The sequence below is a fragment of the Acomys minous genome (genome assembly GCF_964271855.1).
Source record: "Acomys minous genome assembly, chromosome: 1".
Taxonomy (NCBI): domain Eukaryota; kingdom Metazoa; phylum Chordata; class Mammalia; order Rodentia; family Muridae; genus Acomys; species Acomys minous.
In genome coordinates this window covers 183,457,775-183,483,961 of record NC_140483.1, presented here as the reverse complement: position 1 = coordinate 183,483,961, position 26,187 = coordinate 183,457,775, and the positions used below count along the sequence as shown (strand labels likewise).

The 26,187-nt window shown below is 44.2% G+C and overlaps 1 protein-coding gene across 2 annotated transcripts in view; it reads right to left on the bottom strand.

Moving 5' to 3' along the window:
• Window positions 1–16,144, bottom strand: part of TEK (TEK receptor tyrosine kinase) — a 108,330-nt gene extending 92,186 nt beyond the window's left edge. Inside the window, exon 1 of one of the 2 annotated variants that reach the window (XM_084788109.1) lies at window positions 15,616–16,144. In XM_084788109.1, the coding sequence (XP_084644235.1) occupies window positions 15,616–15,667 (52 nt within the window). In that variant the 5' untranslated portion in view covers window positions 15,668–16,144. The remainder of the gene's footprint in view (window positions 1–15,615) is intronic. The other variant, XM_084788108.1, reaches the window with a different exon arrangement.
• Window positions 16,145–26,187: the final 10,043 nt, after the last annotated feature.

Genomic DNA, 26,187 nt, shown 5'->3' with positions numbered 1-26,187 from the left:
CCACTCCAGTTTTTCTCCCTACCTCAACTCCTAAATGTCCTTTACCCATGGTGAGGCAGACCATGTTACCAGCAGACATCTGAAATCTCACGAGGTGCCAAATTCAGTGCATGCCATTTTTCCTAAACATGCACACACTCATTTCATGCCTTTATGAACTAAGCACTTGTCACATAACATTTGCCGTGTGACGTACAGCAGTAGAGTTGTTAGCATGACCTCTCTTTTTTTTTGGCAATTCCACAAATTCTCACTATAAATCTTGGCAGCCTCAGAATACACATATTTCTTCTTTCCCTAATACAAGGTAGCATCTTATACTTTTTGCCTACGATTTCTCTTTAACGCATCTACCTTGCCACCGTTACTGCTTAGCACTTTCAGTCATTATTTTAAAATCCTGGTTGTTTCAATATGAGCACTGTGGTACCACAGTGGCATCCATGATTGCGACCCATGTGTAGACAGCAGGTAGTGTACGCACCATGGATCCACTGGAAAGGGCTCTTTGTGAGGTGGAGCAGCTGAACAGGAGGTTTTGAGTCACAATGTTGAGCAATTGAAAGCTTGCAATTATCTCTGGAGTCTCCTAAGCAATATTTTTGGCCTGAAGTTAGCAGATAACAAAACCACAGATAAAGGGAAGAGTACTGGATACAGATTCTTAAAGACGAGGGCTCTGAGGGAAAATTTAGCCTCATCATACAGAGAGATAGGAAACAGTGACAGCTAAAAGTGTCAGATATGTGTTATTCATGTGCATTTGGCTTGGCACTGGCCAGCTTCATATCACAACTTGTTAGAGCGGGTAACATCATTATCTCTATGCCATACAAGGTGATGGGATTTGTCCACAACCACCTGAATAGGACAGGTGAGTAGAGATTCCTTAGCCCAGAGTTATCTGTGTTCTTAATCACCTCCCCTAAGGTGGAAAAATGGGCTGAGTGAGGGTCATAAGCTCTTCAATTTTGTCAGAATTTGATCTATAGGAGATTTGGGGCACACCTAATAGAAGCTAGCCCAAGTCACTGGCTCTCCCCAGAAAAAGCCATCACTGGGAAAACAGTGATACAGTCAGCGGGGGATCCTTCCCCGGCTGGCAACAGCACTGCCTTTTGTTTGGTTCCAGAAGCAGCTGGGAGGATTCACATATTACTCATGTTGGAATTAGAGTCACTCGCTGGTCAGGCCAGTCAGATTACTAAGGCCTCTGGCCGCCGCAGAGCTTCTGCAGCTGGCGTTTGTTTCTGGCTCCAGTTCCACACTCCTTGGCAGGTGTTCTGCGCTCACCGCAGGGCTGCCACCAGGACAGAGATGTAGAGAGGATGGAGGGGTGGGGAGCCAGGCAGGTCTGAGCAAGCCCAAGCTAGGGGTCGGGGTTTGAGTCTATAGCTCTGAGCTACTTCTAAGACAGAGAGAGTGAAATTATAAATTGTCTGAAGGCTCTTTAGAAGGCTTCTCCTCGGCCTGCTTCGGCTGCTGGCGTTTTACCCTTTGGGGCTGAAATCCTGCCAGCAGGCGAAGTCAAACCCTTCCACGCCACTCTGCGCATACAGTCATTTGAGGTGGGTAAAATCGGTGACAATACTAACATCTCCTTAATGTCTTCTAAATTCAAGCACTGCTCTATGCGGTGTCTGTTAGAATTAGCTCGCTCATTCTTCCCCCGAAGAGTCCCATAAGAGATGTACGCTTCACAGATGAAGTTTCTTGTACTCAAAGCCAACAGCAGCTACATTAGGTTGAATTTTTGGCCCCAACTCTTCAACCCTCTTTACATCCCCGAACCCGTTTTAGCCTCTCCAGGGTCTAGTATATTTCCTAGTCCTTGAGTTTAGGCTTGGCGTATAAATTAGGAGTGGCAGAGCTACTATCCTAAACCAAGTTCTTAATGGCGATCTCGCTCATTTGTCTGCTTCCACTTACCCCTCCTGGGTTTTGACCGCCATCAGGAAGACACATTTCCAGCATAACGTGCTGGCTTGGGGAGGAGAGAGTGTGGGCTGATCCATGCAAACAACCCACACTCCACACTGGCAACGAAAACCAGAGCTGCCCAGCCGCTGCCGCTTGAAGCAGAGCCGCCCCAGCGTAAAAGCGCAGGCAAGCCGAACCACACGTGGGTAGCCAATCCTAGATTGGTCTAGCCTCTTATGCGCGATGACTGACCAACCCAAGTGTTAAGCAGGGCAGCAAATTCCCACCAGACGACTGCACAGGATTTGCTTTACGCGCTCACATACTTTGCGTCCCCACGCTCTCAAGAGAAGACACATTGGCTCTCAAGAGCTGAATCTAGCAAAATGCTGAGCTCTCTGCACCTCCCTGGAGACATCTCTCAAGTGAGCATGCTAAATTGAAACAGCATTTCTTAAGATGTAAGCCATCAACCCCACCTGTACCTCATTTTAAAAAGATTCTCCAGGCGCGGCCGCACATGCCTTCGGTCTCAGTTACTCGGGAGGCTTAGGCAATTGAATAACTTGAACTCAGAAGTTTGGGGCTAAGACAAACACTTGGGGAGTCTCTGTCTCTTTCTCCCTCTCTTCCTCCCTCCCTCTCTTTTTCTCCCCCTTGCGTATTTCTATCTCTCCCTCTTTTGAAAAGGTAGTAACCACCACCACCACCAACAACAACAACAACAACAAAAATGTTCAAGGATTCCGTGATTTTCAACAGTTAACAGTTGCCGGAGGGAAGGGTGCACAAGGCCCTACCTCCCCTGAAGAACAGGGACAGTTAGCGGCCGCTGGGGAGGGAAAGACATCTCCTTTAATCATGTAGCTGCTGGTAAATTGCCTGTGCTCCTGTGACTAGACCCTCACCCGAGATCCGGTTAGCCAGCTAATTAAACTCATAGGGTCACCGCCCCCTGCCAAAGTACGTGAAGGAAGGAGGGCTAACTGCAAAAAGGATCACTGGGTGCGGGTGTGGGGGCCGGGGGCAATGGAATCATGAGTGAACAGGAGCCGCATATGATATTATATACACACATGAAAATACCAATCTGATGGTTGTACTAGATGACAAGAACATCACCCTCCCCACCCCAGCCAAAGCCCACCCAACCCTATTATGAGGCATTCAGAAACCTACAATAATTTTTGCTTCAGAGGAAGTGGACGACAGCATCTGGTATGTGGCAGCCCGTCCCTACCTCCTTCAAACGCCTGCGCAGCTGCGCATCATCCTGAGTCAAGGCTGGTAAAGAGAAGGACCAGGATCCTTTTCCCTATCCGCTCCCCCTCTGATCTAGCTCACAGAAAAGCACATGGGATCAGGGAGCTGCCAGGCAGGAGACATCTCTCAGAAAGCAGTCTACACTTACGTGATCTATTTCCTTAGTTCTCAACCCAAGCCCCACCCATTGCCAAAATCATCAGCACCCAATAGCCAAATTCTGCAGGTCCTCTCCCCTCTCTGCCCCCACCATTTTTTCATTTAAAAAAAAAAACAAAAACAAAACAAACAAACAAAACCCTCCTCCCTCCTGGGCTCATCCTCTATGGGGGGAGGGGGACCCTGCGTTTCCACCCACATCACCCTGTGATGTCCTCCTCCTTCCATGTCCTTTGTTTGGCAGAGGGTGTGACCCTAGAGTTCAGTTAGGTTCCTCACTGGATCCTATTTACAGGAGCATGAGCAACTCACTGAGAGCTCCCTGGATAGAGGAGGTGTCGCTCCCTTCCCCAGGGGTTCCTAGACCTGACTTTTTTTTCCTTTCTAGACAAGCTTGAGATACCTCAATCCCTCTCATGGCCTCACACTACATCCTAAAGAGCCCCCATATAAGTATCTCCATCCCATCCAATCTCAAGCCAAATTACCTGCTTCTCAGCCTATTTTCCCAGCTTTACTCTAACACTTTCTTCATTGCACTGACAGTAAAGTCACACTGAGGAACTGATGATGTGTTTCTTAACCATTTTATCCTCCATTTTTAATGCTTGTCTCTTCATTTACAATATCTCCCTCCACTCTCTCCATGAGTCCTGCTAATTCTAAATTCTATATACACACCTTATTCTATTAGCTCTATTTTTAAATTAATTTAGTTTTCCTAGCCTCATGCTGCAAAATATGCATAGAAGTTCCTGATTGATTCGACATATTCCAATGCTCATACTCACCTATAAATAGATGTAGACACTAATTAAAACATTCTTTTAAGCACGTCACGAACTCAACTTTAACATAAACCATTGTACTATATAAAACACTCACAGATTGCCACAAGAGGACCAGAAGAGTCAACTAACATAGGCCAGTGGTGCCTTGGGGAGACGGAAGCACCAACCGAAGAGCATGTGTGGAGTGCACTTGGGCCCCCTACACATGTGCAGCCAACGGGCAGCTTAATCTTCCTGTGGGTCCCCTAGGGAGTCAAGCAACTGTGTCTAGGACATGGACTCTGTTGCCTGCTTCTTATCATGCCCCACTAACGGGGCTGCCTGGCCTGGCTTCAGTGATGAGGAAGGGCTCAATCCCAATGAGGTTTGGTGTGCTGGGGTGCGTTGGGGGCTCCCCTTTTCTGGGGAGAAGGGGGAGATTGGAGGGAGAGGAGGGGGTGGGAGACCATCAGGATCTAAAGTGTATATATAAATTTTAAGAAATTCAGAGAAGCAAAGGCTCAGAGTATTTAAATACAAAGCAGACCTGCATACCCATGTAACTCAATTGTAACTTCCAATACTTTGAATGTGCTGTAGCAAGCTGTTTAGGAAAAATAAGTTATACAAATTAAATGGTTAGTAGATTAAATCATGGTCATGTCAATTGCTAGTCTACTTCTATCACAAGAGTATGCATCTTAGGTACAGCAGATGGATATGACTCTACAAAAAGATAAGGTCTTCAAAAAACCCCAGAGACATGCAGAATATGGTATTTTAAAGTGCTTTTATTACTTTAAAGATTCATTGACAATGAGACAGGTTAACTCTTGGCAACACCCAGCCTACCTCAAAGAGGATGATGAGCATCAAAGAACCTCCTTATGGAGATGGCTCCAAATGTGGCAAACAAGCCACTGGGCAAAATGTCCTCATTTCTACCATGGACAGAATTCTGCCTTTAAAAAAAAAAGGGCAAGTTTGGATGCAGGCAGAATCAATGACCAAATTTTGCCAAGATAGGGTAAGCAAGTCCTCAATAGTTCCTGCCTCACAAATATGTCTGTCAGATATATTGGGACAGAAGACTGAAAAAGATGCTCCAACATTATAGAGAGTTTTGGGTGACTATTCAGGTAGAAAACTGTCTCTGTCATCTTTTCATTTGGAAAGCTACTAACCTGCACTCCTGGCATACTCAGGTAATGAAGTTTATTCCTTCTCAAGTCTCTGAGGGAGTTGAAGACCAGGTAACTTAGTTTTACAATGAAGCTTAATTGTTTAGGGGTTAAGATGTTTTTAGGTCTAGATAGTTGTTCTAAATTGATAATGACAATATGTGATGGAGATTGATTTACATTCAGAAATTTAGATGCACCAAGATAGGAAAGATGTCTTCTTCAAGGCTGTCAATTACAAATAGCCAAAACACTAAGAATGTAACATTTATATAATTCCTGATTGTGTCACGGTTCTTCTTGCTATAGGTAATCTATTGTATATATGTGCAATACTATAAAATGTATATGTAAAAAATAAAATAAAATAAAATAAAGAAAAAAATAAAAACAGACTATGTATGCAGACTATGTATGACCTGGCACATGCAATGCAGTGAGACAGTTTACTATGTGCAATAGAACATAGTTGTGAAACAAATACAACAACAAAATAAAATAAAAACAAAACAACAACAAAAGCAGACTTGCTTAGTAAGGATGGCTCTGCCAGTACTCATGTGCTATGTGTGACTAGCAGTAAGAACATTTAGACAACAAATAAAGCTCATAGTTGAATAGGCAAAATTAAGTAAATAAAATAAAAATTAATGCTAAGTACAATAGCAGAGGCAAGCATCCTGTATCTGAAACCTCTCAGGTACCAACTGAAAGGTTCCCCACAACTGGTGACCTCTGAACTTTGAGCAGGTTCAGTCACAAAACAGCTTGTCCAGAGCCCATACCCATTGTTTCCACTGCCTCGCCCTCTAGATTCTTCCTACAAGAAGAATCTAGTATGGAGGAAGAATCTAGGGTGGAAGAAGGCCACGATGGACCGGTGCCCCTCCTTGGCCATTCCCCGGTGAGCCATAGTGAGTGCTGTTCCTTGTGGCTCCTCAGACAGTTGACAGCACCAGGCTTGTATGGCTGGCCTGACCATACACTCCTGTACAGTTATGACCCTCTAGTCTTCACTCTCAGATCGTAGGATTTATGCTGTGTGGTTGCCTTTGCCATCTTTTTTTTTTTTTTTTTTTTTTTGCCTCAGTCTTAGGCAGGCCCCTAACTTATGCAGGAAATCAGGACTACCACACGTTTTAGGAATAACAGATGACCTCAATCCCTATTTATGGGTATGTCGTGTCTGTGTGTGTGTGTGTGTGTGTGTGTGTGTGTGTGTGTGTGTGTGTTCTATTTTTTAATTAATTTAATTTTCCTAGCCAGATAGATAGATCTTAGTCATGTTTCTTCTGCTGTGATAAATACCATGACCAAAACAACTTGGGGAGGAAAGAGTTAATATCAGCTTATGTTACAGTCCAGTTGGGGCAGGAACCCAAAGCAGGAACTCAAGCAGAGGCCATGGAGAAATTCTGCCTGTATCTTGCTCAGCCTGTTTTCTTATAGCACCCACTTCCCCAGGGACTGGGCCACCCACAGTGGGCTGGAGCTTCCCACATCAAATCCTTAAATCAGGAAAATGTCCCACAGACTTGCCTCTACACCAATTGGATGCAGGCATTTCCCCCGCAGAGGAGGTTCCTCTACCCAGAGAGCTTTAGTCTGTGTCAAGCTGACAAAGAACTAACCAACAAAATGCGAATGCACAGGAGCTCAGAGGTAAATGTTTAGAAACGGAAAGGAAGCCAGCACAGCATGACCAGAGCACAGCCATGGCATGAGGGGGTCTGAGAGTCACAACAGGCTGACGCAGAGGGCAAAGACTGGCATCGGGAACGTTCCAAACTCAACCAGCCACAACCACCTCCTCCCTGCTTGATGCTGAAGCAGGAGGAAGACAAGATGAACCCTAGTAGAGTAGTAAGTGTTTTCAGATGCAGGAGGTGGGGCCACAAGGAACAGAGACTGAGAAGGGAGGGAGTTGTGGTGTGTGAGCAGGGCTGGTGTAACACACAAGCATTGAGCATGTGGCATTGTGAGGAAGTAACAAGATTAATCAGAAGTGAAGCAGACTCTGAGTGTAGAGCTCAGTGGCTACGTGCCGGGCATGCATACATAAGGTACCAGGTTCAAACCCCCACAAGCAGAAAAAGGAATAAAAAAGTATGGCAGCTCCGCTTGATTCCAGCAGTTGTCAACTAGATAGTAATGGGCTAGGGACAAGCGGGACAAGCAGTGTACTTACAACTGACAAGTCATCCCAGAGTCTCTGCTAAGTCAAGACCCAGAGGCCAGAAGAAGCTGCAACAGGGCTGGGGGAAGCACAGGGCTCCATCTTGCTGTCTGCGTGAGTCACAAGCAAGGAATCCCCTGCCACCTGACAATCCAGATTTTTAGCAGAAGCCCAAGAACCCAGAGATTCAATGCCTTCTCTCCTGTTTCCTGATACATGGATGGGCTTAAGGCAGTCAAAGAAGCCAGAGTCATTCCACAACATCTGTAAACAAATTAGCTCAGGAATGGCGGCCTGCACTGAACAGACCAGCATGGCGCAGCATAAGAGGTCCACCTTTGTACAGAAAACACTTAAGAAGGTCCCATTATTGGAAGGCATATCACATATGGTGCTGAAGCGAGCACAGCTAAGCAGTTTCCCTTTAAAAAAACTCTTCCCCCAAACCACAGGAAGGAGCACTGTTAGCCTTGCTTTCTAGTGTTCAGCCCGAGGTGACCGAGTCAGAAAGCAGCCTAGAGGCATGTTTTAAAGACTTTGAGCTCAGGTCACTCTTTGCTTGACCCTTGTTTTCCACCATTTCCACAGACGTGTGTGGTCATTCAGAACGCCCAGAAGGCAGGAACCAGGTCAAAGCAGACCAAGCAATAATGAAACCCACATACATACAAGGTACAGGGATGGTCTCTGGCCCCACAGCACTGGGCCCAGACACTAACAACTCCTGTGCCCACCATGGTCTGTTCCTAAACACCAGCTTCCCTAAGTGGCCGGGGACTCTGGCCTTGGTGGAGAAAGAAAATGAGCCTCTTACGTTCAAAGTCCTCATAGAGTCCCAGGGGGATTCTAAATTCCTGATAGATTTTTGCATCCTCCTATGAGCTGACTGCTGTCCTTCAATGGAAAAGACATTCTGTGTCCAGTGACTGACAGTCCCATTGGAGTCACAGGGTGAAGGGACGACATCTTTTTAATGTACATATATTTGTAAGTTCTGAATATTTGGTGCCTGCTACACATTTTACCTTTGAGCAAGTAATTAAACCTGTGAGCCTTGTTTACCTCTGTACTTTAAAAAAAAAATGAGTACCAATACCTACTAGACACTTGGCACATGCGTATTCAATCTTTGTTATTGCTGCTACAATTATTGTTTTATTTTGGTCGGACCGTTTTGTTGTTGTTCTCTGCGTTGGGTTGTTTTTGATACAGGGATCTGAATTTAAAGCCCATCCCAGATTCCCAGATGTCTAAAGCACTCCTGTCCCTAGGGTGGAGTCCCCGTTGGCTCTGCAGCCAGACGCCTTGTACAAGCCAGGCTTGTGTGCCAAGGTTACGCTGGTTCACCATCTGACGGCCACAGCGCTGTGCGTAGCTCCTGGGCCCCAGCAATGTCAATACTACCTTCCTGACTCCGCCTATTGTATCTAGAGGAAAGTGGCTGCTTATTGTCTTCCAGAGCTCCCTCAGGAAGCATGATATCACCCTCTAACAAAAGCGGGAAAGCTGACAGATCTGCTGAGATGGGTGTGACCACACACACACACACACACACACACACACACACACACACACACACACACACACACACACCCTGGTCTAGCCCTGAACAAGGCAGGGAGCAAACGGCAGCCACCCACAGCATCCCTCAGCCTCGCCGACTCCTGTGATTGACTGTAAATGTCTCCACCTCTGTCACTTCTACACCATGGCAGTCATGTGCCCCAGCAGCAACAGATGTGCCTAACAGTAAAGCTTCTGGCTGTTTCACAGACCTGGTCTTCACTCCTTCCACAGCCTTGAGGAAGGAAGACACTCAGACTCCTGAAGAGACATGGCAGGCAGCGAGGTGCTTGCCCACAAGCCTGATAACCTGACTTCAAGCCCTGAGATCCACATTGTGGAAGGACAGTACCAAACTCTGACCTCCATATGTGCTACACACACACACACACACACACACACACACACACACACACACACACAACTAAAATTTTATATATACCTACGTCTTAGATATAGGTGTAGAGGAAAGCTAGCATGGCTCCATTTTTTTTTTTTTTTTTAAAACCACTCTATGTTTGTGATATGAGCTAAGGAAGAGCCTGGTCAGACTGGTGGGAATTGGGTTATCAGTTTAAAATTCCAGAAATAAGGGAGGCAACTTTAGACGTTGCCTTTCCTCGAGGCTGGGAGTGAGGCCAGCTGATCCGCTGGCCCCTTCCCAGATCTGGTTTGGCCAGCGCAGCTGCCTGACTCTCTGTACTGTAGCCCATCTGTAGGCTAAGGCTACAGGCCTGGAGGCTGTCACCCTGGTGCCTGCCTCTCACAGACTTCCCACTTAAAACTCTCCCTGTGGCGAGCAATACCAACAGCCTAAAACGTCTCAGGAAAGAAAGCTGATTGGTTCTTTCCACCATCGCCCGAGTCCTCATAAAACCCTTGGCTAACAAGATTTCTGTGTCAGTCCTTCGCCTAATTCCCTTGTTTTGAGGTCCATATCTTAAAAGCCAGATTTTGCTCAGCATCTCCCTGTAAATGCAATCTCAGCATCAACATGTACAAAACCATCATTTTTTTTTTCTATTCTCACTCTTCTACCAGTTCCTTCTGCCCTGTTTCCCAGCATGCTGAATGCGCCACCTCCGTGCAAACCAGAGTACTGCTCCCTTCTCTCGTATGCAGCAATTCACTAACCGGCATTTTCTTCCCCCAAGCCTGTTTCAAAGGTACTGTTCACCCCTGCAGCCTCCTTGTCAACAAAGTTGAGAAGCCAAATTGGACCCAAGCCTACAGTCCCCGCCACTTTAATCCATCCTCCACTCTGGTATTACAATGACTTTTCTAGAGCTTAAATCAGAGGTGCTATAATAATAGGACTGACACGCCGCTAAATTTCAATATACCGAACAAAAGTACTAGCTATTTAAAATGGTCTCCAAGGCCCTTCCTAGTCCGACCCCAACCTTAATTTCATACATTCCGACTCTACTCCACTTCCTGCAGCTTGACCTCCAGTTTATACTCTCAACCCTCCTCTGGGTTGCTTCCTTTAATGGAAAGTCATTGCTTTTCTTTTCATTTTTCTTCTCAGTTTTAAAATATTGTAGGCCAGACATGGTAGATCGTGTCTGAAATCTCTGCACCTTGGAGGCAGAGACAGGAGAATCTCAAGTTCGCAGCCAGCCTGGCTACACAGAATTGCAAACCAACCCAAGCTTTTCAATGAGATCCTGTCTCAAAAAAATGGCTCTGCATAACTCATAAATATTTTTGGAAATATTTGTGACTGTTTAGGAGTTCTTAAAAAGAAAAATTCAACCTGCAGATTTCCCAGTGTCATTTTCTCATTTTTTTAAAATACGCAGTCAGTAACATCATTATAATGTTTAGACTTTTAATTAAATGCTTACTGTACTTTTTATTCTAATTTTAATTTTTTATAGTGCTGAAGACCAACCCCAGGCCTGTGTAAACTATGAGCAAGTGCCTTGCTACTGAGCAACATGTCCAGCTTTTGGTTTCTGGAACAGGGTCTACTGTGTAGCTCAGGCTAGACTTAAATGCTTTACGCAATCCAGCCCGGTTTTGAACTCCTAACCCTGCTGCCTCCCACCTCCTAAATGCTGACATAAAAGGTGTATGCCTCCGCATGCTGCTAAATATTTATATTTAAGAGATGTGGATTTAGCTAAATAATAGAGTGTTTGCTAAACAGCAACGAGACCTGGAATTTGATCCCCAGTAAAGCAAAAACCAAAGAGTAATATAGAACTTAGCTGCTGTGATCCCGTTTTCTATCATTGGATCTAACGACTATTTCTGCCATTCTTCTAAATGCTTTTATTTTCTATAAACTACAATTATATCATGTGTATCACAAAATCTGACAATTCCTCACCTTTTCCCCCCTAAACCATGAGCTTTGTAAGGTAAAGAGGGAGAGTGGGCTGTCCTTGTTTATATTTTAGTTTCTAGTACTGTACATGACCCAAAGTACATCTCCATAAGTCACCACTGATTGGAACCAAAGACATACAAATAAGAATACCTAAAGGCATGCAAAAATTCATTAAATGTCTACTGAGTAAAACATCTGTGTATGTTATAGGAAGTAGTCAATAATTATAAAATACCTAATACTAAGTATAAATCTAGCTAAACATTCTTTTGAGTTTATTCCTTATTTTTGATGCCAAAAGAAATTTTCTTTTTATTTAAAAGTTTACCAGTTAAGATAACAATGGCTATTATTTTCACCGTATAGTAATTAATCTACTATAAATATTACTTCAATGTGGCTTCAACCTTTGAGTTAAATCTACTTGCCCCAAGCTCAAAGACGCAACGATAGTCTGAGGAGGAAGACCGTGAGGAGGAACAGCTGGCCTGTGGGGGACTGCACTCTCTTCAGGGCGGTGCTTGTAAAAACTGCTGTTTCCATAAGGCTGGAGAGATGGTGCAGCAGTTAAGGGCACTGGCTTCCATTCCTAAGGACCCAGGTTAGAGTCCCAGCACCTACAAAGCAGCTTACAACCATCTGTAGCTCCATAAGTCCAGGAGATCCAACGCTCTCTTCTGATCTCCAGTGTCACCGATCACACGCATAGTGCACACATAATGCAGCCAACACACCCCAACATATAAAATATTTAAAAAAATTTTTAAATTGCTGTTCCCAAATGCATAAGATTCCATGGCCAAGGGCCAAGACAAATGGGTGTGGAGATTTTGAAGGTGGTCTTGACATGTGCCCTAAATGGAGATGAACAGGTGAAACCTTGGGTGGCTCAGCCATGTTGAGGTATTGTGGGAAAAGACTGCAAGGGCTGAGAGCTCTACCTGGGTGCACAGCGATGCTGGTAGCAGACTTCGCTAATTATATTGGCTTCACCAAGGGAGTTTTTGCTGACTAAAGTTTGGCACGCAGCATCATATTTGATCCTTACAGCAACCCCGAGAAACGAATAGTCTCATCCAAAGAGATGAGTGATTAATGTGCTATGATTATCCACTTTGAGCTTTGATGTTGTAAACTCAACTCTGTGACTCCTCACCCATGTTTTAAACTGTTGCATCTTGCATGCTACTGTGTTGTTAAGTTTCTCTAGGTCCGTGATGTTTAATGGGTACACGCTAAGCAGTATATTGCAGCTGTCATATCTCATTTGCACCTAATTTATGCATCATATTTCACACAAGCAGGGCTCCTATTAATTTCATGTCTTATCAAAACCTACTTATTATTTACAAGCATTTGAAACTAACCACTTCTCTCCTACAATGAGCATTCATATTCTATTTTTAACCCAAATAACAAACTTGACATTTAACTATTTTTGAAATGATATCTTTTGCTTTGGGCTCACTCTTCCCGATTAAAGAAATTTCTTGAATCCCAATTCTGTGTGCTAACTAGAAAACCTCCTACTGGGAATCAGAGGTGACACAATCACAAATGTGTTTCAAAGGGTGGAACTGCAAGTAACAAATTGATATCTTCATCAGAATTTCAGAGCCATCCTAGCTTAAAGTCCCTAGAAAGTGCTTCTCCCCTGTAGGTGGCAACCCCTTTGAAGGTCACATATCAGATATTTATATTACAAGTCATAACACTAGCAAAATTATAGTTATGAAGTAGCAATGAAAATAATTTTATGATTGGGGTCACTGCAACATGAAGAACAGTACTAAAGGGTTACAGCATTAGGAATGTTGGGACCCACCGCTCTGGGGGCCATGGCATGGTCTTTCGAGATGGACAGGTCCTTCCATCCTGGAGAGATGTCTTAGAACAATTAGACTCTTCCTAGAAGAGCAGGGCTGAGAGAAAAGTGCGAGCAACAGCAACATCTGGCAAGGAGAGCCTCTGAAGAAAGCCAGGTCTTCCCTTGGAAAACAATTCCGAGAGGTGCCCTGATCCCAGTCCCAAGAAGCAGGCTCCACCTGGGATCACTTTCCTGGCCAAACTATTGCATTTCCTCTGCCACCCCAGACAACATCTCTGCTATCTCTGAATCCAGTTGTTTAAAATGTCACACAAGACAGGAAAGACAGCTGAAGATGTGTGACCTAAAGACTTCCCGTCCATGTAAATCACATAGGACATCCAGGATGAAACAGAAAAGGTGATTTTTTTTTTTAAGTGTATACAATTCCTTAGAGCATGAAACCAGGTTTAGAGCACATAGGGAACTAAGGAGTAGGTAATATTACTAAGTTATGTGAGAACTGGCTTGCCAGCTGCATTCAGCAGTCATTCTTAAATAGGAGCGTGCACGAGAGTCTTCAGTTGTCATGGAAGCCAGAATCCTCTTCCAGCGTATGCGCTAGCAGGCTGCTTTGCCAGCCACAGCAACCTTTATTCGGGTAAACAAAGAATCTTTATTTTTTCATTATGTTTGTTCAACAACAACAACAACAACAACAAAGGGAATATGAGTCGCCCAAGCAGGCTATAGGTAGAAACGTATATAAACCCTCCGCCGCTTGCCATATTAACGAGATCTACAGCAGAGTCTGGCTTGAAGAACAAACTCCTGGGGCCGTTGCTGTGGTCACCAAGCCTCAAGCATCCATGGTCATGAAGGCTTAGACCCGGAATGAAAGTTAGGAATCAATACAGACTTCCCGCAGAAACAAGGTTTTCTGTGTCCTGCTTCCTAACAAGAACGTGACCTACCCTTCTTGCCATCTTTCTCCAGAAGCTGCTTCAAGCATCAATGACACAACTATTTTGGCCACAGAGCTTCTTGTTTGATTTCTATGACAACTTTTCAAAATGCCATATGTCAAAATGCCATAACAAAGCCACTTACGGAGAAATAGCAAGTTAAAAGAGCTCTGTGTATGTGTGTAAGAACATGTATTATTTTATTTAACTTATACTACATCAGAGCAAAAGCAGACATCTGGGCTTTGTATTATTATAAGCTCTGGTGTAAAATGAATCCTAGATTACGTCACTCATAAATGGGACCCTTGGAAAACAAGACAAAAATGGGAAACGAAAGTACCTAATAATGAAGAAATCAACATATTTATAGATTAATATAAATAATAATTCAGATACTCTTTCCTTACAGCAGTTATGTTACTCTTAAAATATTATTGTTAAACTTCTCATTCATTGGTTGTTGAAATCAAATTGAAGGGGTGTATGACAATAACATTACATATTGTAATGTATTTGTATTTGTATTCAATCCTATCAGCATATATAGTCTCACCATTGTTTGGTAAAATTTCCCAGTGTCAACTCTGTTTTCATTATAATAATTAGAATATTTTCAGACTAATAGAGGGAAACCTGTGGCAATGATGGTGCATCTCTGATCTGCAGTTTGGGTCCTGATGTTTTGCACATGTGGGGTTAGTTAAAAGGTGCCCCACTGTGCAGAGTCTGTGATACACACACAAAATCCAAGCTCATTCTGGCCTGGCAGGCTTTTCTATGGGGGGGCCACTACAGGATTTCTTAAAATCCTGACACCAGTGACCTTGGTAACTGACTAGGTTTTAGTTAGTTTGGTTGGGCTAGTCTTTTTGACGTATTCTGTATAGAACATTAAAAAAGAAAAAGAAAAGAAAAAACTAAAGTCCATGGGCATAGCCCTAATTATTCTAACCCCTACCTTAAAGACAACAAAGCTCAGAATTGACTACTGGGATTAAAAAGGATGGAGATATGAAATCTTTACAGAAAAGTGGTCTTGTGTTTACTTAACAATAACGATCGGTATGCTGATAGGCAAGAATCGCTTCCACAAAACAAACAAAAAAATCATTGACGACTTTCTCTGAAGTAACTACAACCCAGTTTTGTTGCTATTGATAAGGAAACCAGAATGAGAGGCAAGACAGATCCGCCGGACTAAGCAGCTTCCCTTCAAGTAAGGCGACTTACTCCGTCCTGAGAGAGGCCATAGCAACCCGGGAGGCAGCATCCACAAGAGATAACTAGAAAACCCAGCTCCTGCCACGGGCAAACTGTTTCCACCTTTACGTGTGTAAATTGGAGAGTCACAGAAAAGCAGTGTCCGGATCACTCAATCAAACGTTTGGTGAGGGAGAAAGCCGAGCAGTCACTATTTTTAAAACACGACATAAATACACACATATATATAAATGTGAAGCCAAAACTTACCAGAAAGAAGCAAGCTGGCTCCACAGAGAACTAAACCGGCTAAAGAGTCCATACTTGCCCAGATCTCCCCATCCAGCGTCCACAGATGAGCATGAGGTCCTAAGGAGCTTTTCAAAAACCCACAACTTTGTGACTTCCCACTCGCATGCTTACATGCTCTTGTTTACAAGTTGGAGGCAAGAAGGAACAGCACAGAGGCAGGCGGTAACAGTCTCATTTCTGTCTGAGCACAGGGAGTTTTAAGTTCCTTTTTCCTGTTTCCTTTGTAGATTAGGATGGGAAAGGCTGTATCTTAAAGGCGCTTGGTATCAGCAGGGCTGGGGGCAGTGCGAGCCCTATCCATCTTGCCCTTCATCCCAGCACTTATCTCCTGCTCCTGCTCCTGCCTTGACTGGATTGTGGGGCAGAGGGATCTTTGTTACAAGTAAGGTCCTGGTCAGCATTTTCAGGAACAATAGGGGTATCCTCTCATAGGCCAGGAATTGAATAACAAGCCCTCCACCTATGCATGGTATGTGATGAGGACCAGCCCTCCGCAGACTAGGCAGTTCTCTGGGGGTGCATTTGAGATCCCTGACAGAAGGAGCTTTGGGGCGTGGGGCGCAGCGTTTGCTCTCGGGTTTGAGTTTTAGCTCACGGGGTTTGAATTGGGCAAAGAAGTTTCCTGTGATGAGAAATCATAACCTGGAAGACAATCAATTTGAGTGAGCGCGGCTGAGGTCAGCTCTCAGCGTAGCCACTAGAGACCAGATTCCATAACCATTAGCCTATTTTTCTTACACCCAGACGGCCAGTTTGTTGGCCCTGAGCCCAAATATGCGCACGCCACTGGCTTCTGCTTTAATTTATATTAGCATTTCATCTGAGGGTGATCTAATTTGTTGGGAGAACTTGGCAAGGAAGGTTTTAGTAATATGGATAATTTCACAGCTATTGGCAAACAGTTTATCAGAAGCAAATTAGATACAAAAAAAAAAAAAAATGAGGCAAACCTGGAACTCACTCTACAGCCTAAACTAGCCTTGAATTCATGACAAAGCTTCTTCCTCAGCTTCCCGGGTGTTGAGGTTACAATCATAAATCCCACTACTGGATTGTTCTAGAATTTTTAAATAATCAGGCAAGAGAGATGATGGCTTAGCAGATAAAACAAAGCCTGAGTTTAATTTAAAAAAGCACCTGTGGTGGAAAGACAGACACCTGAAAATATGTACCACATATGTGACCTCAATGCACACACACACATTAAAAAATATATATAAACTACAAAAGCCTAAATCATCTCTATAAAAACCAAACAAAAGTGATTATGTATATTGGAGCAGAGTCTATGAGTCGAAAGGAAAGGAACCACTGGAGTAATAAATTCTCCTGCCAGCTCAGGCCCCTGAAACCTGCGCTGGTGGTTATGGGTCCTCAGTGTGAATTCTTCCTGTACGATGCAACACCTGACTTCGCAAGGAGAAAGGATTGGGCCACCCTTTCCCACCAGCCACAGGAAGAAACCCGGTGCTACTGGTCTTGATGATGTCTGCCCCGCCCCCAGTTTTATCACTTCAAGGGTGAACTTCAGTGCCCATAATGCTTCTAGTCTGAGTAAGTAGTAGATAGCTCAGCTCTGTCGTCAGGCCCACCTGAGGACCAGCCCTGACTCAGCCATAACAGTTCAGGAGTAGTTACTGAGAACAAGCCATGCTTCCAGTGTGAGGGACGGATAGCCCTGTTCAGTCCTTGGGCACATCTGAGGGCAGACAGTGGCTCAGGCATAAGACAATGGCTGCTAGGATCAGCTCTAGCAACTTTTCAGTGGCAACAATGCCTCCTTCATGGGTTTTGTTTTTGGTGTGCTTAAGACAGCGTTTCATTATGCAGCCCCACTGACCTGCAACTTAGATATTACATGGCTAGCCTGCAACCACCCATTTTCCTGTCTTGGTTTCCCAGAAACTGAGCTAGGCCTGCACACCATCACACCTGACTCTCCATGGGTGTTTTAAGAAGATTAAACCTTGTGAAGACAGTCGTGGTGCAAATAAATGACACCGGCACTTTGGAAATGGATCTGGAGTTCAAGGTCATCTTTGCCAACATAGTGACTTCATCCTAAACTACATGAGGCCCTGTCTCAAAAGTCTAAATAATCGTATTAATATGTAAAACTATATGGCCACATGTCTAGCCTCTTGATTTCCATTAGGTCTTAGTATATTTCTTCTCATCTTTCCAATCTGTTCAGACTCTTTGGGTTCTAATCCCAGATCTGTTGCCATCATTTCTGAGGCATTCTGTGTTTTAAATTATAAAGACCATTTTTTTTTAATTTTCTCATCTGGATCCATCATCTCATGAGTATAAAATAATTAAATAAATGGCCCCACTTCTGGCATCCCCAGGCTGATCGCCCAGATTCTTCCATCCGTGTCATCCTGACTTTAATGCTGGTATCTCAATGAAAGCCTGTGGTCTGGGTTTTCTGTTTAGCTGTTTGATTTGAGGTGGAACTGAGTCAAGGGTAAAGCCGAGTCTCTTGCAGTCTGAGCTGGGACTTGTGGCAATCCCCCTGCCTCAGTGTCCCAAGGGCTGGTGTCATAGGTACAAGCTTCCATACCTGGATAATGAGCTCTGATGAAGAGCTCGGAAGCTGAGGCATTGTCAAATCCAGTGGCCTCAAGCCATAAGAGGCAGATATGGAAGACACTGTGCCTAGCATCTTGATTTTCTTAGTATGGCATCTTGGATATATATTGAAATCTATAGTTGGATCTAAACTGAGACAATTTCCAAGCACCTACCTTCTTAGACACAAGCTTTGATCACTGTGGAAGTCTCCATTGTTCACAGCCTGCCCTGGGAGCTATTTTATTTTATTTTATTTTTATTTATTGATTTACTTTGGTTAATTTTTTGTTTGAGGAAAGGTCTTTTTTATGCAGGCTAATCTGGCCTGGGATTCATGAGCCTTCTGCCTCAGCCTAAGTGATGACATTATGGGTATGTTCCACCACATCTAGCCCTGTTGCCTTTCCCTTGAGTTGCAAGTCCAACCTTGCTGCATTTACTGGGGTGGCTTCCTTTGTTACTCTGAAAAGCAGCTCAGGTTCCTTTGATCTGCTGTCTAGTAAGATGTGCTGTTATCCCCCCAACAGCAATCAAATTCTTTCCTCCTCCATTTCTCAGAAAGATTGGCTCCACTTCAGCCTTCCCTCTGCAGTCCAAGTAAGACGCTGAAGTATACTTCTCCATTATCCTGGAGAAGGATGTGGCTTACTTTCATCTTCCAGACACTATAATAATAATCCCATTTGTTTCTTTCCATTATCATCCAGAATGGTGGCTCGGTTTCCTAAGGGCTCCTGTGTTTCCTGTTTGCAGCTGGTCAGAAGCCTGTGCAAACTTCTGTAGGAAATCACTCTTTAGGCTGTGCTGTAGCTTATAGGTATAAAATGAAGCTGATCTTGGGCAGAAATTCCAAGATTCTTTTCTTGGGTTATTTGCTCCTTGAATCTCAGAATATAGAGAACAAATCCAAGACCAGTGATTCTGCCCAATGCACTCTGGGGCCAATAAATCTGGATATCCTCTGGACAATAAGTTGGAAAGTTTGAAATGGGTTGGCTAGCTAGGATTGTGAATAAGAGAGAGGCCACTTCCACTTCTGGACAAGCTGTTTTCCAACACAATGTAGGGTGCTTGGTCATGCTTAGAAACCTTCTTTAGAAAGCTGGGTGTGGTCATCACTAGTTGCATCTGCTTTCTTTGAAGAGCTTTATCGAGGACATGGGAGTCAGCTGTACCCTCACTTAGCTGCTGCATCCACTAGAAAGGCTGAGATGGTGTCCTCACTTTGCCAGTTACCTTCTAGCACTCAGCCTCAAAAAGGGCTTTGAAGACCATTCAATGTACATCAGGTCTTCCTCCTAGTTTTCTCTGTTTTCTTCATGCCTTTATGTCAGTAATCATGCTTTTAGACCTATGTGTGTGTGTGTGTGTGTGTGTGTGTGTGTCTTCCTCTGTCCCCTAACTGTCTTCATCCTCCATGACACCGGGAACACATCTAATGTCTCTGCCGATAAATTTCTAAGACTTAGCAGAGTGCAGGGCATATTGTGGGTCTGTGGTAATTTAGGTTTCATTACGGCATTTTCAAACAATTAGTTTTTGTTAATTCTCCTTCTCCCCAAGACCTTTTTCCTATTCCCACGACCCTACCTTCTATCTCCCTTAATAGTGTCTTATATGAATACTTGGTGAACTAATAAAAATTCAGCACTACTATTGTTGCTCTCATGCTCACGTCAAGAAAAGGGCTTTGAAGTCTGGCTAAACCAGGTTTTATTTGTCATGTCTGTAATATCCTCCCTGGTGAAGCGGAAGGTTGAATTCAGGTCTCTAAACTTCAGACTCCATATCTTTGAAATGGGAAGAAATAATAATTTTTGTTAAATACATGTTGAATAAAAGCACTTTATGGCTTCCTGCTCTACTCACAACCACCATGACCATCACCTGATTCTTTTATGATATTTACCAAGCAAAAAAAAAAAGTGCTCCAAAGTTTACATTCTAGGAACATTGTTGATATTAATCAAAAGCAGGAAACAGTATGAGTAGCAGACTGTATACGTAGCCTCGTGCAGGGTAGTATGCCCGAATGCTAGGTGGGGCCGACGGATAGGAAGTGGGGAAGGTATTAGGGTAGTTCATTTATAGAAAGAACTGGTGAGAACAGAGTGAAGAGTTTACACATTCACATGTATGTTGCTGTTAATTTAAAGGTATGGCCTAATAAATATTTATTATTAGGCTAGATATTTTACAGAGGGTATTTTCTAACGCACTATCAATAAATAAAAACACAGACTGCTGTCACATTTTAAAATATAACAGGTTCACCTGGGACAGTGAAGATATTAATCCCCTAAACTACCTCCCATATCTCTCTGCCCCAATCCCATGCCATCTGCTTCTAATAATTTCTATAGAGCTACCTCCCATCCATAATCCCAAATACTTGCTAATGTTCATCATCTGGGCCAAAGCCTCCGTCCACGCCTGCCATGTGCTTCTCCTCCACCTAACCCATGGTGGTCTCCTTCCTTCTCCTCTTCCTCTCTTCCCAAGATCCTCGTTCAGTCTCTGACTGCTTCCTTTCCCAAGATCCTCTCTGTCCCAAAAGCCTGGGAACCTTAGCCACGCCTATCCCATTTTCCCTGCGGGGCATGTTGGCTTTTTAATTGGTTAAACAGGAATAAGATTTAGGCAAGGTTACAAACATTTTAGGGTACAGGAGTGTGCTCATTTGTGCAGTAATCAGACCAACCCCCAACATATGTACATAACTAACATACCAAGACCTTAAAGTGACCGCTTCTGTGGTGTAACAAAACAAAGCTGAGCACTGTTCCCCTAGTCTTTGTGATCCTCTACAATCCCAGCGTCTACTAAAGTAGTGGTTCTCAGTCTGTGGGCTGCAACCTCTTGTGTCCACCAATCCTGTTAGAGTAGCAAAATTGCATTTGTAAAGTAGCTACAGAGTAGTGTTATGGTTGGAGATCACCACAGCATGAGAAAGTGAGCAAATACTTGAAAGGAGATCGAGGGGAGTCCTTGCAACACCTGGGCCTTGGTAGTAGATGGATTTGAAACACGTGCTGGCCAAAAGACCAAATCCAAGTGAGCCTCGCCTACAGGACTTGAGTGGTCAGATCAGGTCTCTACCATCTGTAGTATATAGCCTGGGCATCCTGCCTTCTGCTGGTCAGTGGCACTGAGCCTTGGCGTCCTCACATCTGGCTCCTCACAGACCAGCGGCAAAGGGAGGAGCAGCAACAATCAAGTGCTGGCCTTCAGCCAGGGCAGCGCAGCTAGCGTGGCAACACCCACGCTGGGGGATGGCTGTGGAAAATACCTGACCCTCTCCAGACCCTGTCGGTGATTGCGCCTGTTTCTCTTTCTTTCTCTTTCTCTTTCCTTTTCACTAATTCCTTTCTTTTTCTTACACATGGAACTGGTAAGTACTATACTAAGTCCTTGTAAGAAGAGACACAAAAATAGATGATGCGTCCTCTGCTTTCGAAGGCCATAATTACAGAAGCCAGTGACTGCATCATAACAGGAAAAGTTGAAGAACAAAATCAAGCATTGTGTGACTAAATGCCAGAGGGTGGTACAGGCAGCAAGAGGCTCCCTGAGTTCTTTGCTTTGGTACCCTTTTGGGGCCACAAATCATTTCACATGCCGGTTTTTCATCCTCCCAGTGTTTGCTAGGCACAGGGACACTTAAGTCCCTTAAGACAGGAGCTTAGTTCTTTCTTTCAGCTGAACCTGTGTTGTCAAAGTAAAGAGAGACAGAATGAGCCTCAACCATTCGGAGGCAGAGAACTTCAAAACCTAGCCAGGCTCCACTGAGCAGGCCAGCGGTCCCCGCTACTCTGGAGGTTGAGGAGGGAGTATCACTACTTCAAGGCATGCCTGGACCACAGGGTGAGCTCAAAGCCAGCCTTGGAAAATTAGCAAGATCCCCCCTTTGAAAACATAAAATGCTGAGGAAGAGGAGGAGGAGAAGGAAGAGGAGGGGGGGGAGGGGAGGAGGCAACACTGTTTGCAGGGCAGGCGACATATCTTAGTGATAGGACTCTGACCTCCTTCATAGTGGCCTTTGGTTCAACTAGTAATGAAAAAGAAAGAAAAAGAAGGAGGAGAGGGAGTGAAAGGGAGAGAGAGAGAGAGAGAGAGAGAGAGAGAGAGAGAGAGAGAGAGAGATGAAGGAAGGAAGGAAGGAAGGAAGGAAGGAAGGAAGGAAGGAAAACTCAAAGCAGAGGATGGAGTTTAATGGTAGAGCTCTTACCTAACATGTGCTATCCCTTGTCCCTGTGGGAATTGATCTTTAGCCTAAGAAGAAAAAAGGTAATAAAAATACTCAGTATGGGCATGTGGCAAGTCCCTGTGTTTTCTATTTAAAAGGCTTTAAAATAGGTACAAATAAATATGAGAAAACGTGAACTCTTAGTCATCCTTCAAAATAGAATTCAGATGTCCCTTTATCCAGGAGACACCCTGCAGTGGTAACCAGCAGGATAACAAATCCATCACTCCAGTACAGATTCACATCCATACCGTTCGTCCACGTTACAGCAGGTTGACAAGTGCTTCTTTGGGGTGTAGGTCCTTATTTATGAACCTGATATTTCTGTTGCGAACAACTGCAGTTTCCTAAGGTCATTCTAATCTCAGCTGGCCTCCTGTGTTGACGGTAAGATGCCAGCTGTCCACGTATCCAGCTTCCGGGATGAACATCGAGACTGATGGAGCCACAAATCGCTCATCCCCTAGCAAGTCAGCCTGCCTTGTATGTAGCAGGATCAGAAATGAATGCAAATAAGGATGTTTTCTTGAAGCATAGGCTAAGCATTGGCACACTGTTGCTTCTGAAACATCCTTTTACTGAAACTAGATGAGAGTGGGAAAGTAGACTTAACCTCCACCACACCGCTGAAGGCCCGGAGCATGCTGCTGAGCTCTATCCCCAGCCCTAACCTAAGATCAACCATTCAATTTGAAGACCTACCGACTGGTAATCCAATGAAAGACAACCAGGTAAAAGTATGAACACTAATTGTTTCTTAAAGTTGTATTTAGATTTAATCTATATGCAGTAAAAAATCACTGTTTTAAAAAATTATAGTAAAAAAGCACATACAATTCACCATCATAGTTACTTTAAGTGTCTGAGCAAATGATGTTAATCGTACAAAAACTGTTGTGGTACAGATTTTAGAATTTTTTTTTTCAGCATCTGTGTGTCTATGATAAGCTTATTCCACTTAACATGATGGTCATTAACCCCGTTCACTTTGCTGCACGAGGCAAGATTTTATTATTTGTTGGCAAATGCTCCAGCGTGTGTGTGTGTGTGTGTGTGTGTGTGTGTGTGTGTGTGTGTGTGTGTTACAAATTCTTCATCTACTCATCTGTTGATGACAACTAGGATGGTTTAATATCTTAGTCATTGTGAATACTGCTGCAGTAAACATGAGTACCAAGACATCTCTTTTTCTGCGCTGACTTCATTTGTTTGGGTATTGTGCTGGCTGGTTTTGACAGGCTAGTCATTTGGGAAGAGAGAACATTAACTGAGAAGATAGTCCCTAGTAGATCGGCCTGGGGGTGGGCCCGTGTGGGCATTTTCTTGATTAGCGATCCATGTGAGAGGTCCCGGGCTGTTGTGGGTGAAGCCACCATGGTCAGAGGACCCTGAGTTGTATAAGAAACCAGGCTGAGCAACTCCTCCTTATTCTCCACGGTTACACCTCCATTCAGACCTCCACCTTGCAAACAGGTTCACAGAACCTAGAGCTTGAGACCAGGATCTTCGCTTACCAGGTCGCCGTGGTAGCAGAGAGAGGATGGGCTAGCCTTTCTAACTAGTGGACCAGTAACATAAGCCAACACAACCAAAGTGTGAAATAATATGTCACATAAGGTGAGGTGAAAGTGTTTGACAGAACATGAAATATGGTGGAAAAGGGGTGGCCAGAGACAATTTTCTTCAAACAAGCAAACAACAAAAACCAACAACAACAAAACAAACTAACAACAACAACAAAACTTGGGTCCACTTGTATCCCTGTAGTAAGAATTTTGATTTATTTAAAAAAAAAACCATGTAATGTTATATGAACATGTTTTTGTTTTAATCCCAGGTGCGGGATATGGGGCTGCTCCAGTTTGTCCATAGCCTAAGTTAACTATGGTTGTCTTATGAACTAGCAGGGGGTCAGCTACAGGTAGTTTAATTCTTGGACTCTTGAGAGGGAATAATTGCCAGAGGCCAGAGAAGGAGTGGGCCATACCAAAAAAGGGGCTGCTGCTCCCTGCCTGCTGCTCCTGGTTGCTGCTGTTGCTGTTTGTGAGAAGAAATTGGAGAGATCCTGACTATGGAGATTGGACTTGCCCCACAGAATCTGAGTACCCTAAACAGCAGGAAGTAGTCTAGAAAGATCTAAACTGTCCCCTCTCCCCACTAACCTTCTGTCTCTCCTGCCTGGTATTGGGGTGTTAGAAGGAATAAAGGTTGGAAAAGATGAGGTTGGGGTATAAGAAACCAAATAAAGTAGACCAAAATAAAGTAGGCCAAAAATAGCACCACCGAATTCCTACTAAGGTTTTTAAGAAACAGAAGTAAAAAGTTTCAAATCAGAGAGTGTCATAATCAGATTTTCAGCTTCAGATCACTTTGGGAGCGATGACATGCTAAATTTTTAAAAATTGAAGCCAAACCAGGCAGGGATAGCACACACCTTTAATCCAGCATTTGGGAGGCAGAGGCAGGCAGATCTCTGTGAGTTCAAGGCCAGTCTTATCTACAAATCAAGTTCCAAGACATCCAGGGTTACATAGAGAAACCATGCCTTGAAAACAAAAACAAAAACAAAACAAACAAAAAATTGAATTCAAGAAAACTCAATAGATGAATGTTGAAATGTGGCAATTAAAGACATGAGCTAAGGCTCTAGAGCCACATCGATGTTGTGGAGAAGTGGGGATAGAGAGACGGCTCGGTGGTTTAGACCTCTTGTTCTTACAGAGGGCTCGAGTCCCATCTCTAGCACCCACATGGTGGCTCACCACCTTCTTCTGGCCTAAGTGGACAGTAGGAATGCGTGTGGTACACAGATATGCATGCAGGCAAAACACTCACTAAATAAATCTAATGATGATGATGATGATGTTAAAGTTGAAGAGAACTGGAAAGCTAAGGTGACTGCTAGGTGGTGAAATAAAGGGAGGGGCTAGCTCGAGTCTGAGGCTGCTAGAGTGTAGGTCTTTGAGGGGCACTGAGGCAAGGCCTAAGAATGAAAACTATCGCCGTCACACTCCTTGCACATGCTCCGTAGCTCCCACGGGCAGCACTCACTCAGGGTCTGATGTCACACCTGGCCTCTCATGGCAGACTATGGCCGCCCAGTCCTGCCCTCACAGTTAGACTGCAGGCTTCCCAATAAGAACAATTCTGCCTCATCTCACTCCACCTTCGGCAGCTGCTTTCATAAATATTTCTAGAGCTGCACCGTGAAGTACGGAGACTTGAGGATGTTTTGGATTGGCGTTGGTTCTGATACATAGGAAAGCAAATGAAGGCATCTCAGCTAGCCGCTGGATGCACAGGAGTTTGCTCAGCTCAGTGTTGCTAGCCTGATGGCCTGCATGTCCTCCCTGATGGCAGTCTATCGTTGCGACAGGATTTACAATGTCCTTGTGTATGTGCCTATAAATGATACTGGAGATATCCCTACCATGCTAGTTAGAAATACAGCCTCGTCAGTGTAAGAACAACTAAACAGCATTCCTCTGAGAACTGATCTACTAGAGAGTCAGCCCCAAATCTCAGTGTCAGACCACATGGAAGTCTCCGGCCTCTCATGACTCAGGGCCTCCTTAACAGTTCAGTTGGTGAGCTGTTGGCCGGGCCTGCTGTGCCCTACCATCCTGCCACGCCTTCCAGTTTTATGTGGCACCCCCACCCTTTGCCCTCTGCACTGTAGGTACAATAGCCTCCTCGTTCTTCCTGGC